The sequence below is a fragment of the Sphaeramia orbicularis genome, chromosome 6 (genome assembly GCF_902148855.1).
Source record: "Sphaeramia orbicularis chromosome 6, fSphaOr1.1, whole genome shotgun sequence".
Lineage (NCBI taxonomy): Eukaryota > Metazoa > Chordata > Actinopteri > Kurtiformes > Apogonidae > Sphaeramia > Sphaeramia orbicularis.
Genome location: NC_043962.1, coordinates 29,997,982 through 30,010,840, shown reverse-complemented (window position 1 = coordinate 30,010,840; position 12,859 = coordinate 29,997,982). Strand labels below are relative to the sequence as shown.

At 43.2% G+C, this 12,859-nt stretch overlaps 1 protein-coding gene across 3 annotated transcripts in view; it reads right to left on the bottom strand.

Moving 5' to 3' along the window:
• The window catches only part of roraa (RAR-related orphan receptor A, paralog a), a 186,796-nt gene that overhangs the window by 6,713 nt on the left and 167,224 nt on the right, over positions 1-12,859 (bottom strand). For all 3 annotated transcript variants that reach the window (XM_030137423.1, XM_030137424.1, XM_030137425.1), the window contains 8 exons: positions 8,289-8,374; positions 6,651-6,792; positions 3,847-4,242; positions 3,093-3,214; positions 2,857-2,989; positions 1,786-1,893; positions 634-744; positions 324-436 (listed from right to left, as the gene is read on the bottom strand). In XM_030137423.1, coding sequence (XP_029993283.1) covers positions 324-436; positions 634-744; positions 1,786-1,893; positions 2,857-2,989; positions 3,093-3,214; positions 3,847-4,242; positions 6,651-6,792; positions 8,289-8,374 — 1,211 coding nt within the window. The remainder of the gene's footprint in view (positions 1-323; positions 437-633; positions 745-1,785; positions 1,894-2,856; positions 2,990-3,092; positions 3,215-3,846; positions 4,243-6,650; positions 6,793-8,288; positions 8,375-12,859) is intronic.

The window sequence follows — 12,859 nt, the reverse complement described above, 5'->3', positions numbered from 1 at the left end:
ATTCCCGCTCACACAGGGGCAAACAGACTTGTAAATATTGAGACAAGCACTCAGGCACGAGGAAAACTTGTCACTTTATCTTATAGAGCCGGTACAATTGATGAATTACCACTTCTCTGCTAATAAAAAGGCATTTCATGTAACATTATGGAAGCTTCCCCCAAAATCTGCGTTAGTTTAATCTAATGCACTGAAAATGGTTGATGGCCTGTGGATAAAGATCCTAAACAGTGGGAGATTACACTGCTACAAGGGTAGAGCATGCTGAGCAGACAGCTACTTTCAGGGATAATAGATGGAGCGTGTACTCTATCGCACTGTACCTTTGTAAGTATACCATCCTCTCTGTGGTTCTTTTGCAGGACGTGCTGGAGAGCCAGCTGGATCTTTTGCTGGAGTTTCTCCACCTTCACCTTCTCCTGGAGCCAGGATCGGTCTGTGAGGTAAATCGTCACATTGTTATATCAATGTACAAACGCTACTAGTCAGAGAGTGTCACTCATGTGAAAACGCCTAATGACAAAGTGTCTCTATTATTAGACAAAGTATTAATTGATTTGGGAAAACAGGAGGGCAAAACGCATGAAGATTGTGTGTCTGCTTTCTTTTCCCTTTGCTCTGAGTGACACCTACCAGCAGACATCAACACAAAGGCGGAGAACAGGGCGATCTCATCCTCAGACAGGTGCATAGAACACAAGTTTTTCCCAAACTCGAAGACGGAGCTGATCAAGTCGTCACAGCCTGCCACAGCAAAGGACACAGAGAGAGGGCTTAGGATGAGAAAGACCAAAGAACAACATTCACTCTTGATCTTTATTGGGAGAGAGGCACACAGGGAGGGGAGAGGAAGGGGGAAGGAATGAAAAAGAGTGGCATGCTGACAGCACATGGGAGCGTCTTAAGCAGAACAGGCAATGCTTTTACTGAGTTTTGCCTCCCAGACGAGTCACTTTTGGCAGTTGGGTGGTGTTATGCAAGCCAAAATGAGGTCACTATTGAGGCTTTTAGTTAAATCAATTATTGGGGATAGAAAAAGGGAGAGAGAGAGAGAGAGAGAGAGAGAGAGAGAGAGAGAGAGAGAGAGGAGAGAGAGAGAGAGAGAGAGAGAGGGAGAGAGGGAGAGAGAGAGACGGATGCCACCGCAGCTCGGGAAGCCCATCACTCTGCCTCCCCCGCTGTGGCCTCCTCTATACAGAATAATACAGGACATCAGGACAGATATACATGCTTACTCATATATAAACACAAAGAGATGCAGGGGATGGTAAACTTACACTAACTTACCACAGAATTCAACATTTTTACAGCCACTATTGGACACATTTACATTTTTGCTCACCTCAAAGTACTTGGAAATACCAAAAGTCTATGAAGGAAAGTCTTAGTAATGTCACAAATATGGATGCTATTCGGTTTTACAGAAGATGTTTTATGTCAGACTATCAGTGATAGTGTTGATAGCACTCTCCCAAAAGACACACTGTCTGGTTTTATTTATTCTACAGTTACAGGAACCATGTGCATGAGAGCCTCACTAACATCTCTTTTCTACCATAAATAACCATTGCAGAGATGGCAATGCCAGGTGAGGCTAGGATGAGTGCTCAGTGTGTGTTTTCAGGCCTTCAGCATTGTGTAGAACAGAACAGCAGACTCTAATTTTGGCTATTACACCAAGGAAGCAGTAAAACATTGCAGGAAGCACAAAAAAGCACACAGACAGACACTCAAACAAACATACACAAACACACACCTGCACACACATACACCCACTCCACTTACCTAATGACTTGAACACATCAGGTCCGGCGTACTTTCCATCAAAATAGACTGTGTTGTTTTGTGAGTCAAAGGCACGGCACATTCTGACAAACACAACTTCCAAAGAGCCTGTGGAGACAGACAGGAACAAGATGCTGAATCTGAGCTGTGTTTCTTTTTTCCCTAACAGTTACACATCAGTCAGGGATGCAAAACACATGATTGTGCTTTGTGCTCCTCTTCTGCAATATGAGTAACACAACCACTTTGAAATAAAGAAGCCTGCTGTCAGTAGGAAAAAAAATCACCTCTGCAGATGATAATATCATAGACAGAAGGCTATTCTTCCATAATGACATGCCAGATAAAAAAGTGTGCTTCATTCAGTAGTGACAGTGCTTATTCATTCAACCTTTATTTAGCAAGATAGGTAGGGAATTTATTCTATCCTGCAATTTGTACCACTCTGTGGGAGTGGATAAGAGGATCAAGAAAATGCAACAAAGCCATTACTGCCTTTAAGGGAGATGCTACTGTTTTAAAATGTCATGTCTGACGAAGGATCTTAGTTTTTATTTCATTATTCATATTGGCTGTGTAAATGTAAATAATGCTTAAGGAAAGACCCAAGAGAGTCATTTGTTTGCTCCATGTAAGGTATGTGAATATATATTTGAACATGCGTATCAAGCACAAACATAGGTGGTGGTGTGTGTACAGAGGTGTGGTTGATATTAAGGATGTGTATATGGGAGCAGATTGAATAACCAGGCATCAGTGACTAGAAAAAGAGGGGGAAATGGCAGCCGTCATGTTAGGTATTATCTGAGCTCAGGAACACATTTCTTATCTAATACTGTGTCCATCCCTACTATGTATGTAATGTACGCAGGGAAAATAGACAGCGACAGATAGAGAGAGGAAACAGGCAGGGTGGGGTCTCCTCTCAGTGACACTGTCTGTGCGTGTGAAGAAGAGGGCTTTGTGCAGTCAGGTCAGCTACGCCCTTGTGACAATGCCAGAGGAGGAGGAGGGTGGTGGTGGTGGTGGGTGAGTTTGACGGCAGCAGGCCATGTTGACAGGCTGTCATACCTGCTTTCAGCAGCACTATCTGATCATTCTGACACAGCTCCATGAAGCCGTCGATGCGCTTGGCGAATTCCACCACATACTGAATGGCCTCTGTTATTTTGATAGCACACAGCTGCCACATGACTTCCCGAGGCTAAAAACAGATAGGACAGAGAATGGGTTATCTGCTTTAAAACAATGGATTTGATTACTGCTGTGGAGGCCAATGCCAGGCTGGCTGGGATCAAATACTGTACCTTGTTCTGGTAGCTCTCCACCTCCTCCTGCAGGAAGGCCTGCCAGGTCATCTGCTGCAGCTCCTCCCTCAGATATTGACATGTTTCCATGTGTGACTTGGAGATGTTTTGGGCCAGGTGCTCTGGAATACAAGCATCATCACAAACCCAGAAGATCACAGTCAGGATCTCAAAGATACTCACAAGACTGTGTTAAAGTGAAGACCCCACTGATGAAATGTGCCACAGGAAAAGAAGATTTATTTACTGAGCTTTCAAGAAGGAGGAGAGGCGGATATGCGTGGGCTTTTTTGACTGGGAAAAGGCTTGTTGACATTTCCTTTTACTGCCTCTGGGAAGCTCATAGCTTAAGGTTGAGGCAAAGCCAATCTAGTTATGACACAAATGCATGGAGAGGAGGAGGGGCGCCACGTTACTCACTGAAACAAAGGTCACATTTTCTCGGAGAGAAATATTGAGTATAAGAATTTAAATGGTTTTGAAAACACATCTGTTAAAAGGAGTTCCTAGGCACAGGGGAGCCTAAAAAAATGATTTCCCTAGACGCCTGCCCTGCTGGATCCTGATTGGCCCTAATTAATGGAAACTAATTACAAAAAAGAGGCTCTTTTAATGAGTGTTGGAGATGAGTCTCCAACCTCCTGCTATTTTAAGCAACCTTTGTGTCGTTTGCCCCACGGTTGAGTTGTCCCCCCCCCTCCTTCATTTTGCTGTCTCTCCTCTTGTCTCCCCATGTCTCTCCCTTGCTCCTTACCTAGTTCAGCCATGGACACGGTGGGAGAGGTTTCTCCATTGGTGAAGGAGCAATAAGGGAAGAAGCCAGAGCCAGGGGCAAAGTCGCAGATGGGCTCAGGCTTGATACCGTTGATGTCCAGGCCTGACTGGTCAGGAGATGGCTGGATGTCCAGGTAGAAGCTGCTGACTGCAGAGTCTGGTTTGCTGCCATCGGGGGTGTGGCCATCCATGTAACCACTGAGGTCATCATGGAGCTCTGTGAGGCCATTGGCTGAGAGGCCATAGCTAGGTGTTAGTGGCTCTGCCTCCCCGGGCTGTTGTTGGTGGTCACGCTGCTGTTGCTGCAGTCGGTGCTTCTGAACCTCTGCATACAGGCTGTCTCGCTGCTTCTTCGACATACGGCCAAACTTCACCGCTGTGATAAACAAGACAAACAGACATGAAACTCCAGAGAAACTGTAAAACATTAATTATCACAAACTTTTCTGTATGTTGCCTTTTATATATGATATTTTAAGGTCCGTATAAAGAAGTTTAATGTAGCTGATGCATACAAATTTTAAGTACACACAGATTACAATTACGCATAAGAGGGATGCAAAAACAAAAAAAAACACAGTCAATTAAATGAGCAAAATATTGTTGTTAGACACATCAGACACTATTAAGAAAAACATGGTTTTACTTATTGCTCTACCCTCAGTGGTCAAATGACACATTTATTTGGCTGAGATATGACTTTACTTTGTGTTAGCTGGCTGACTGAAACTGGCTGTAACAGACATGGACTTTCTTTGAAGAGTCTTGGTCTGAAAATAATCGAACAAAACTAAATCTGGTGAAAAGTGGACGCATTTTTGGTCTGTAAAAAAAACTAAGAAATTTTGATAAAATCCCAAGACAATGCAGTTCAATTGCCAAAATGTATTTTTGTTTATTGTGATAAAATCCCTAAAATTAAAGCACTGACAAAACATGACCTCATACTAAATTGTTAAAAATATTAAAAGAGAAAATGATATCAAGATATAATTAAATCTACTATTATAATATGTAACATCGTTATTGTTCTCTAATGCGGCTGTAAAACACTTCTGTATCTATAAATTGTCTATGTTATGATCAATTTTGTACCCTCCGATGACACAGTAACATATCACTGAACTATGTGCTAGTCAAATATCACAAAACAATCTTTCAAAATATAAATGTAAGAAAAAAAACAGACAGACAGACAGACAGACAGAAAAGATTAAAAAAAAATTACTGGAGGGAATAGTTTCAAACAGAGACAAAGGTGGGAGGGTCTAACAGCTTATCAGCCAGTCAGACATGAGACAGACTAAGTTGCTACCTCCTGTTTCAAGCTTTCCAGACTAAACAGTGGTGCTGAGAATGAGACTCCTTGGCCAGAGTTCTGGGGGACTGGCAGGATGTCAGCCGGTGGCAGTGTGTGTACGTGTGTGTGTACGTGCTTGTCTACACACAGTGGAAAGTGTGTGGTGAAACACAGAGGAGAGTGTGGGCAGATGGGCTCTAGTGTGTAGAGTGAAGGCAAGAGTCACCTTCGTCTGTCCTGAGTGTGTGTACATGTGTGTAAGAGACGTGCATGTGAGAATTGTATGGCTATACAAAGGGAATCGTAAGCACTAATGTGTTCATTCGCGTTCATGAATATGTATGCGCGAGTGTGGCTGCATTTAAGCAAAGCCGTGTGCATAAAGATGTGCCAGCGTCTAAGCCTGTAAGTTCAGGTTTTCACTTGCCTGTGTGCATTCCTGAGTGTTTCATCAAAAAAAAAAGTGCCTGATTATAAGTTCCATCATAGCTGTGCTGTGTTCTGATAGAATCTCCTCAGCCCCTGCCCAGTCTGGACCAGCCTGGCACAGCAGGAGTCCTCCAGCACACATCCCCACCTGTGTGTGCCCATTACTGAATCTCAGCTGCAGCAGGACTAATGACAACCTCCAACAACCTCCTATTTCATCAAACCTAGTTTCTATTAGTTTCTATCACTGCAACAAATTAGGGCCACAGACAAAGCACTCACCTGCTACTAGTCCACTCCGAACACAGTGTGACGTATTATCAAGTCTTATCATGTCTTATCGTATCAGGTTTCTAAGTAAGTGTCTGTTGTGTCCCGTTTATTGTTTGGCTGTTTTTTCAAGAAAGTATGTTGTCCCCCAGACAACATGTGACGATATGAACAAAAAAAACAAAGCACAGGTTTAAGATTTACAAAATAGCTGTTATTTGTAATGCTTTTGTAGGGAATACACTGCATTGTTTTATGACTCCTTTACGAAATAAGCCTCAGGCTCAGCATTTATTTCTGATTTAATACCCATTTTGTACCCATATTTGCCTGTTAATACTCAGAAAAGGAGGAAAGCAGATAGAAAACACAGATTAGCTGCTGATCAGAGGCAACGACTGTTTAAATAAAAGGCCTTATAATGTGAAATCTAATGTTAATTTAGTTTTTAGTGTAATCATTTTTTTATTCACCTTCAGTCAAACAAACAGAAAAATCTCTGATGTATAAAAAAGAAAGAAAATATAAACCCTGAAAATACATCATCAATAGCAATTATAATATTTGAAACTTTGTGAGAAGTTTTTTTTTTTGATGGCCTCCTTGAAACACCTTCAAAAGAAAGGTTCTCCAAAGCCTCCCTGAAGCTCTTCCCCCCAAGGCACCGAGCAGAGCAGATTCTTGCCCACACAATGGGCTTGAACTTGGGCTCTTCACCTCTCCATACTCACTGAGCCACCACTATGCATCCGCCCACCGATATCTCTTTTCCATCAAGCGCTTACCATCTCGTGACATGCCCACTGCCAGGCACTTCTGCAGCCGGCAGTGCTGGCAGCGGTTGCGGCTGGTACGGTCGATCAGGCAGTTCTTCTGACGGGGGCAGGAGTAGGCCGCATTGCTCTGCTGACTCCTCCTGAAGAAGCCCTGAGCAGGAAAGGGGCATTAAAAAACACCTCGGGTTACCGCATGAACCACTGTGGGTGTAAAAATGTTCTGCCAGTGAAGGATCAATTCATACAGTATCTTCATAGTGTTATAGTACTGACAACATTTATTACTGACTGACAGATATTTACCCTATTCTTCTGAACACATTTTCATTTTTGTGTTGCCAAACAAATTAGATAGTAGCACTGTTATGATGGTATTTTCCTGGCTGATAGTATTTGGCATTCAAAGGGTTCTACATTTCACCAGAGTGTTTTTGCACAAGGGTGGTGTGTTTGGGTAGGAATGATAACAGTGGATGGTATTTTTCTTTAGTGGGTTGTTAGTGTTGATTAACACAGCACTGGCATGTGCAGTGCAAAAAGATTGTGAATGCACACCGACTGGATTCCTCATCCTTTGACTTAATGAATTGATTCCAGCACATCATTAACATGCCCCACTCTACTGCTCCATACACATATGTCTTAATTAGCTGCTCATTGGCTGTTTAATTACAAGAAAACAGCTGACAGCTGCCAAGTTGCTTTATAATGGAAGCCATTATGGAAACAGGCTATAACTGCCAGTGACAAGCAGCACTCTTTAATAATGCTATGATTTATGGTCCAAACTTTTGTACTCGCACATATCATTAAAGGCCTCTCTGCCTGGACTAATTAGCAATCATTAAAGATAGATTTCAGCAGTTTATTCTTTAGTGTTTTGTTCCTTCCAGCTCCTGCGTGAGGGAGACGAGCGCTGGAAAGAACAGCTGAAAGGAGCCTCTCTCTCCCTCTCTCTCTCTCTCTCTCTCACTGATACACACACACACAAACACACACATATACTCACTTCACTCACACACACACACACACACACACACACACACACACACACAGGAGCAAACAGCAAAGGTGCAGGCTGGCTGAGGAATGCTAATGATGTGCCTGGTGACAAGCACGGGGACAAGAATACACTCTAAGCACAAAATTCCCCTCACTCTGAATGGCTGGTGCATTTGAAACAGTACAAAAGGCAGCTTCAATGGAAGCAACACACTGTAGCAAACAGCCAACAATCTGCTATAATTCAAAGCACTCTCCTTTTGATCATTTTATTTCAAGAAGAGCAGGCTGCAGCAAAAGCAGAAAACAGTGAAAAGACATGTCCCTGGGAGGGAAAGGCAGAGCAAGGCATAGGAATGACTTTGTCCTATTAATTGTGGTTTTCTATGATGTCCTCTGTGGTGCTTGACCACTTTAACGATCATGTTCTGTGTGTTTACACTTTACAGTTTCTCTGCAGATCTTCATAAAACTTCAGCAACATTTTCAAATGTTTTTCTTAGCAAGCAACTTTCCTTACTTCCTCAATTTTCCATGTTTTCCCCCTCTTGGCTCTCCTGGCTCCGTACACACTCGCTCACACACATACACACACACACACACCACTCTGTATAATACATACAAATTCAGCCTCTTGATACTTACCTTACAGCCTTCACATGTTATCACACCGTAATGGATGCCTGATGATTTGTCTCCACAGATCTTGCAGGGAATTATTTCGATTTGAGCTGGAGAGAAGAAAAGGAAATGAGAGAAATAAAAAAAAAAAATCAACATTTTGCTGTCACAAGTCACTGTACAACACCCTCACCGTGGATCCACATTGGTACATGAAAGAACCCTGTGCTTCTAAAAACATCTCAACCAGTGGCTTTTGAATTCTTACTTCCACACAGCATTAACTGAATATATACAGAGTTGTATGTGTGTGTCTGTGAGAGACTGTGTGCATTGCTATGTATTTCTTATTTTATAGACACGTAATTCGATTTACACAACCACTTTCTCATCTCCCATATAGAGACAACTTGCAGGTCCTCCAAATGTAAATGATTAAATTTGAGAGTTAAGTCTTACGTTAGGGTGAGATTAAGTTTAGAGCAAATTTCTAAGAGATGAATTTAAGTCAAAGTAAAATCCCCTAAATACATGGTTGTGTACGTGTACCAGTGTGTGTACATAGATTACTTGTGTTACAGGGATATAAATCTGTACATTTACATAAGGATAAGCTCAGTTCCACACAACTCCCATAGGTTACACTATTGCTAATGTAACAAAAGGCTTTGACAAGGGTTCATTTAGTTACGCATATCCAGCTGGAAAGCTTGACCTCATGAAGGCTCTTTGACTTTAAAACCACAAAACCTCAGGAGTAAATCTACTGCAGCCACAAAGAGTGTAACATCATCTCTGTGTTAGATCGAGCACTGGCGCTAACTTTGTGTCTGTGTTCTGTATGGAGTGAATGTTCAGTAGGGGGATCTGCTGTGGTGTTTTGTTGTTGACAGGCCCGCAATTCACACACCATAAAGGACAAAAGCACAGAGAGGACAGGCCTCATCCATCGTTGGCCTTCTCTTCAGGAGGAGACCACAGGGCAACATAACAGAACAGACAGAACACACAAGACATCAGAGACACAGAACTCCCAGCTCGTCCCACTGCTCTCTGCTTTATCACTGCAACCAGTGATGCTACATCCCTCTCCACCTCCACCTCCCCCTCTGTCTTCCCCTCTCTCTCCCTCTCTTTCTCTCCCTCCAGAGATCTGTATCTCACAGCCCTCCTCCACATCTCCACCATCTCTGTCCCGCCATCCCAACAGTGCACTGCAGCGCCAGACAAACTCTGGTATCTGATCTAAATCGAGGAAAGATCACCGCAGGATATTTTCTCACGATGTAATGGTTTTCTCCAACAAGCCATGTAGCCAACCAATCAGAGAACAAGGAGCTATTGCAACAGAAGCCTACTGTATATTAATTACTGACGGAATATTATAATTTTGCCTAATAAGATGCAATAGAAATTATAATAATTAAAAAAAAGTGGTAGTACATTTACTATGTCAAAGTGTTTCATCATCCTCTTCCCTCTAACCAGGACTAACAGTCTACTATTAAGCCCCATGTCGCTTCCCAAGTCTAGAAGCTTCATATATCCTTTGTACACCTTAACATCCAACCTCTTTAAACTAGTTTGATCACATCAAAAGTGCTTTTGCTGGGTTCAATCCAGAGATCTCTGCCTGTTCTAATCAGCAGCCTTGGAGCCTGTAATGTGTCATGTGGATAATGTCCTTGTCCCTGAGGCATGCCCTGGAGAGGCCCTTAACACAGAGCCTCTAATCCACTAACCCGGAGCCACACTCTATTCATTCAGGAATCTGTGTCTGCTCTCCTCACACTGCTGGAGTCAACAAGACCGGCCATGTTTACATGGAATTAGCCTACATTTTAGTAAAATGAACAAAAGGGAGTGGTGGAACATGCACAATTAATTCTCCTCCAGACAACACCTCCTGCGATTTGTGATTCTCACACACAATAGAGGGCACTGCACCTCGTCGGCCCGGATTAGAGTGAAATCCAGGCAGGAGGCGGGCTTTGACAACCTAACTGAGAGGGTTAATTTATAATTAATCTTTTCCTTACAGTGCACAGTTGCTTGTTATTTCAGTTAGGTCTATCTCTGTATGAGTGCACTCTATTGTTTGTTTTTGTGTTCTCTCTGCATGAGCATTAGCAGTGCAGTGTGTTTCGACTCCTTTAGCATTTTCAGCCTCATTACTTACATAATTTGTTCTGACATGCACTCACAACAACTGAAGCGTGCTGTAATTATGACTAGCTGTGGTTATAGTGAACTAAGGACCGTAGTGACAAGTCCCAGCCATTAGGTGGCAGTGCAGGGCTATGGCTATGGTTGTCTTGCCAAGTTAAGCCAAGCTTCCACCCACCCTATTCAGCCCACAGGCTTTTGGCTCTGAGCTCCAGCCTCTGATAGCTCCAGGCTTAGGCTGCTGCTAGCTTCCCCCACCCCCACAGCATAGCTGTGAGATGCCTTCATCTTTCCTGAAGAAGCAGAGCTGGCTGGGCGCTCGCTCAGGCCTGACAGAGGCTGTGCCACATCAGGTGAAAGCAGTGGGAGTAGAGACGTGGGGGTGCCAGGCCGGGCAGGGCATACACACACAGGCTTGCCTCACAAAGCCCTATCTGCAGCAGGAAGGTCCTGAGTGCACACAGCCTCACCAGCAAACACCCTCTCACTCCATCGCTGCACAAGCCCCTGGATGCTCAGTGCAGTCAACAGTAAAAAGGGTTTGTCTCCGGACCGGCTGAGGCAGGCTCTGTAGATTCTTGTATGAGAAAAGACCTCAGTCTGAACATGTAGTTATTTCCACACTGTGATAATCTGCTTTAAAAAAGAACTGTTTAGAGGGGTCAAGGGGAATAAATGCCTTGCTATGACACAAAATCAAACACAACATGAAGTCACCTACACCACCAGACAAAGTCAATATTTGTATATCCGCTATGAGTGTATAAGTTGTCCTCTTGAGTGACAGGCCACAGAGCCCCTAAGCGATATTTGTAACACTAAAGATGATTTAAACTGAATTTACACTAGGGAGTCAGTCAAACAAAAGGCCTGCACTTATAAGCACTCCCAATCTGGCAGTCAATATCTATTGACATGAGCTGTGGTGTTAACTGCCTCTTGGTGTGAAACAGGCAGCTGCTGGCTCGCTTGAGCTTGACCAGCGCAGTGCCACTGATCCCATTCACCGCGCCTGCCTGCCTCCCTGCCTGCCCGCTTCCCTGCCAGCCAGCCCTGCCTGCTCTGTTTACGACATCAAAGCCAGGCACAGTTAGACGGGCAGCCATGCTAAAGCCCATCCCAGCAGCCTGCCGCTCCTCGCAGCACTGTGAGATGGCCTCTGCATGCAGGCCACTTCAAAGACACCTGCTGAGACGCCAAGATTATGTGTGAATCACACTGCAGCACAATCACACTGCGTGCATAACCATAAGGGCTGGACAGCGGCTCAGGACTGATTTCCTATGTGCAGCATTGCAGCCTGGCATGGGTGTCTTGGACAATGGGCATGGCAGAAAGAGGAGACAGTGAAGCAGAATGCTAAAGCTTGTTCTTTGTCTGTCTGTGGCTGAGCAGTTCAAGGACACTGATTCACCACACTAGCAGGCCCTTTGAGGGGATGACGTGTCACTCAGAGCACATGTACAATAGGGCAGCGAGGCCTCTGCATGTTCATCCAGTGCCCTTCACTGTCTTCACCACAGCCATGAGATCAATCCATAGCCAAATGTGAACACCGCAACAATTTGCCAAATGTACGCTAAGAACTTACATGGGCTTTATCATAGTTTATTTTATTACTTGAACAGACATAATGTCCTACATTCTCCTAATACAATGCAAATGTATTATTATTATTAAATGCAGCTAAAGATAAAGAAAAGCATCTGAGTATGAAAATACAAAAGATAACATAAATTGAAATTTTTGGACAAAACTGTTCATGTTTATAGTAAACCATATTTCTGATCAAGAAAAACATTTAATGTAGTTACATGCAATTAAAAAAATATTTTTTCAAGAATGTGTGTTTTTTTTATATTATAATATACTGCTGAAATAAAACTGAAAAATCCACAGGCAAGCATGGAAAAGCACTAGTCAAAATCTCCTGGCTGCTCCCACTGAACCCTTGGACTACTGACATAACGTTGAAGGATTAACATTATCCCTTACATTACAGACCCATGCCCAGGCCACAGTCATAATGCGGAGAGCTTAACCCATTACACGATTGGACCATTAAATCATTTTCTCATTGCCTGATGATTCATGATAGATGTGCACAATAAATGTGCTCTCGGTATTTCTTTATGATTCTGTACATGCAAAACCTTTATTTTCAGTGTTCATTTACAATGTGCATCATTTTGTGAGAAAGAGAGCGTGGCAGTCAGAAGAAAAACATTTGCTTCTCTGTGCACAGTAGTGGGGGTGTGTGAGTGTATATATAAGTGTGCGTCAGTGTTGTTGTGTTGACAGCTGTCAATGGCAGAGTGACGCAAGCCAGTGGGCTCATGTCAGAGATTATGTAAGGAACTGGACAGGGCACAGAATTATGAGCAGATTAACAATGTTTCTCCTGTCAGACAAACTGTGTTAATACATTT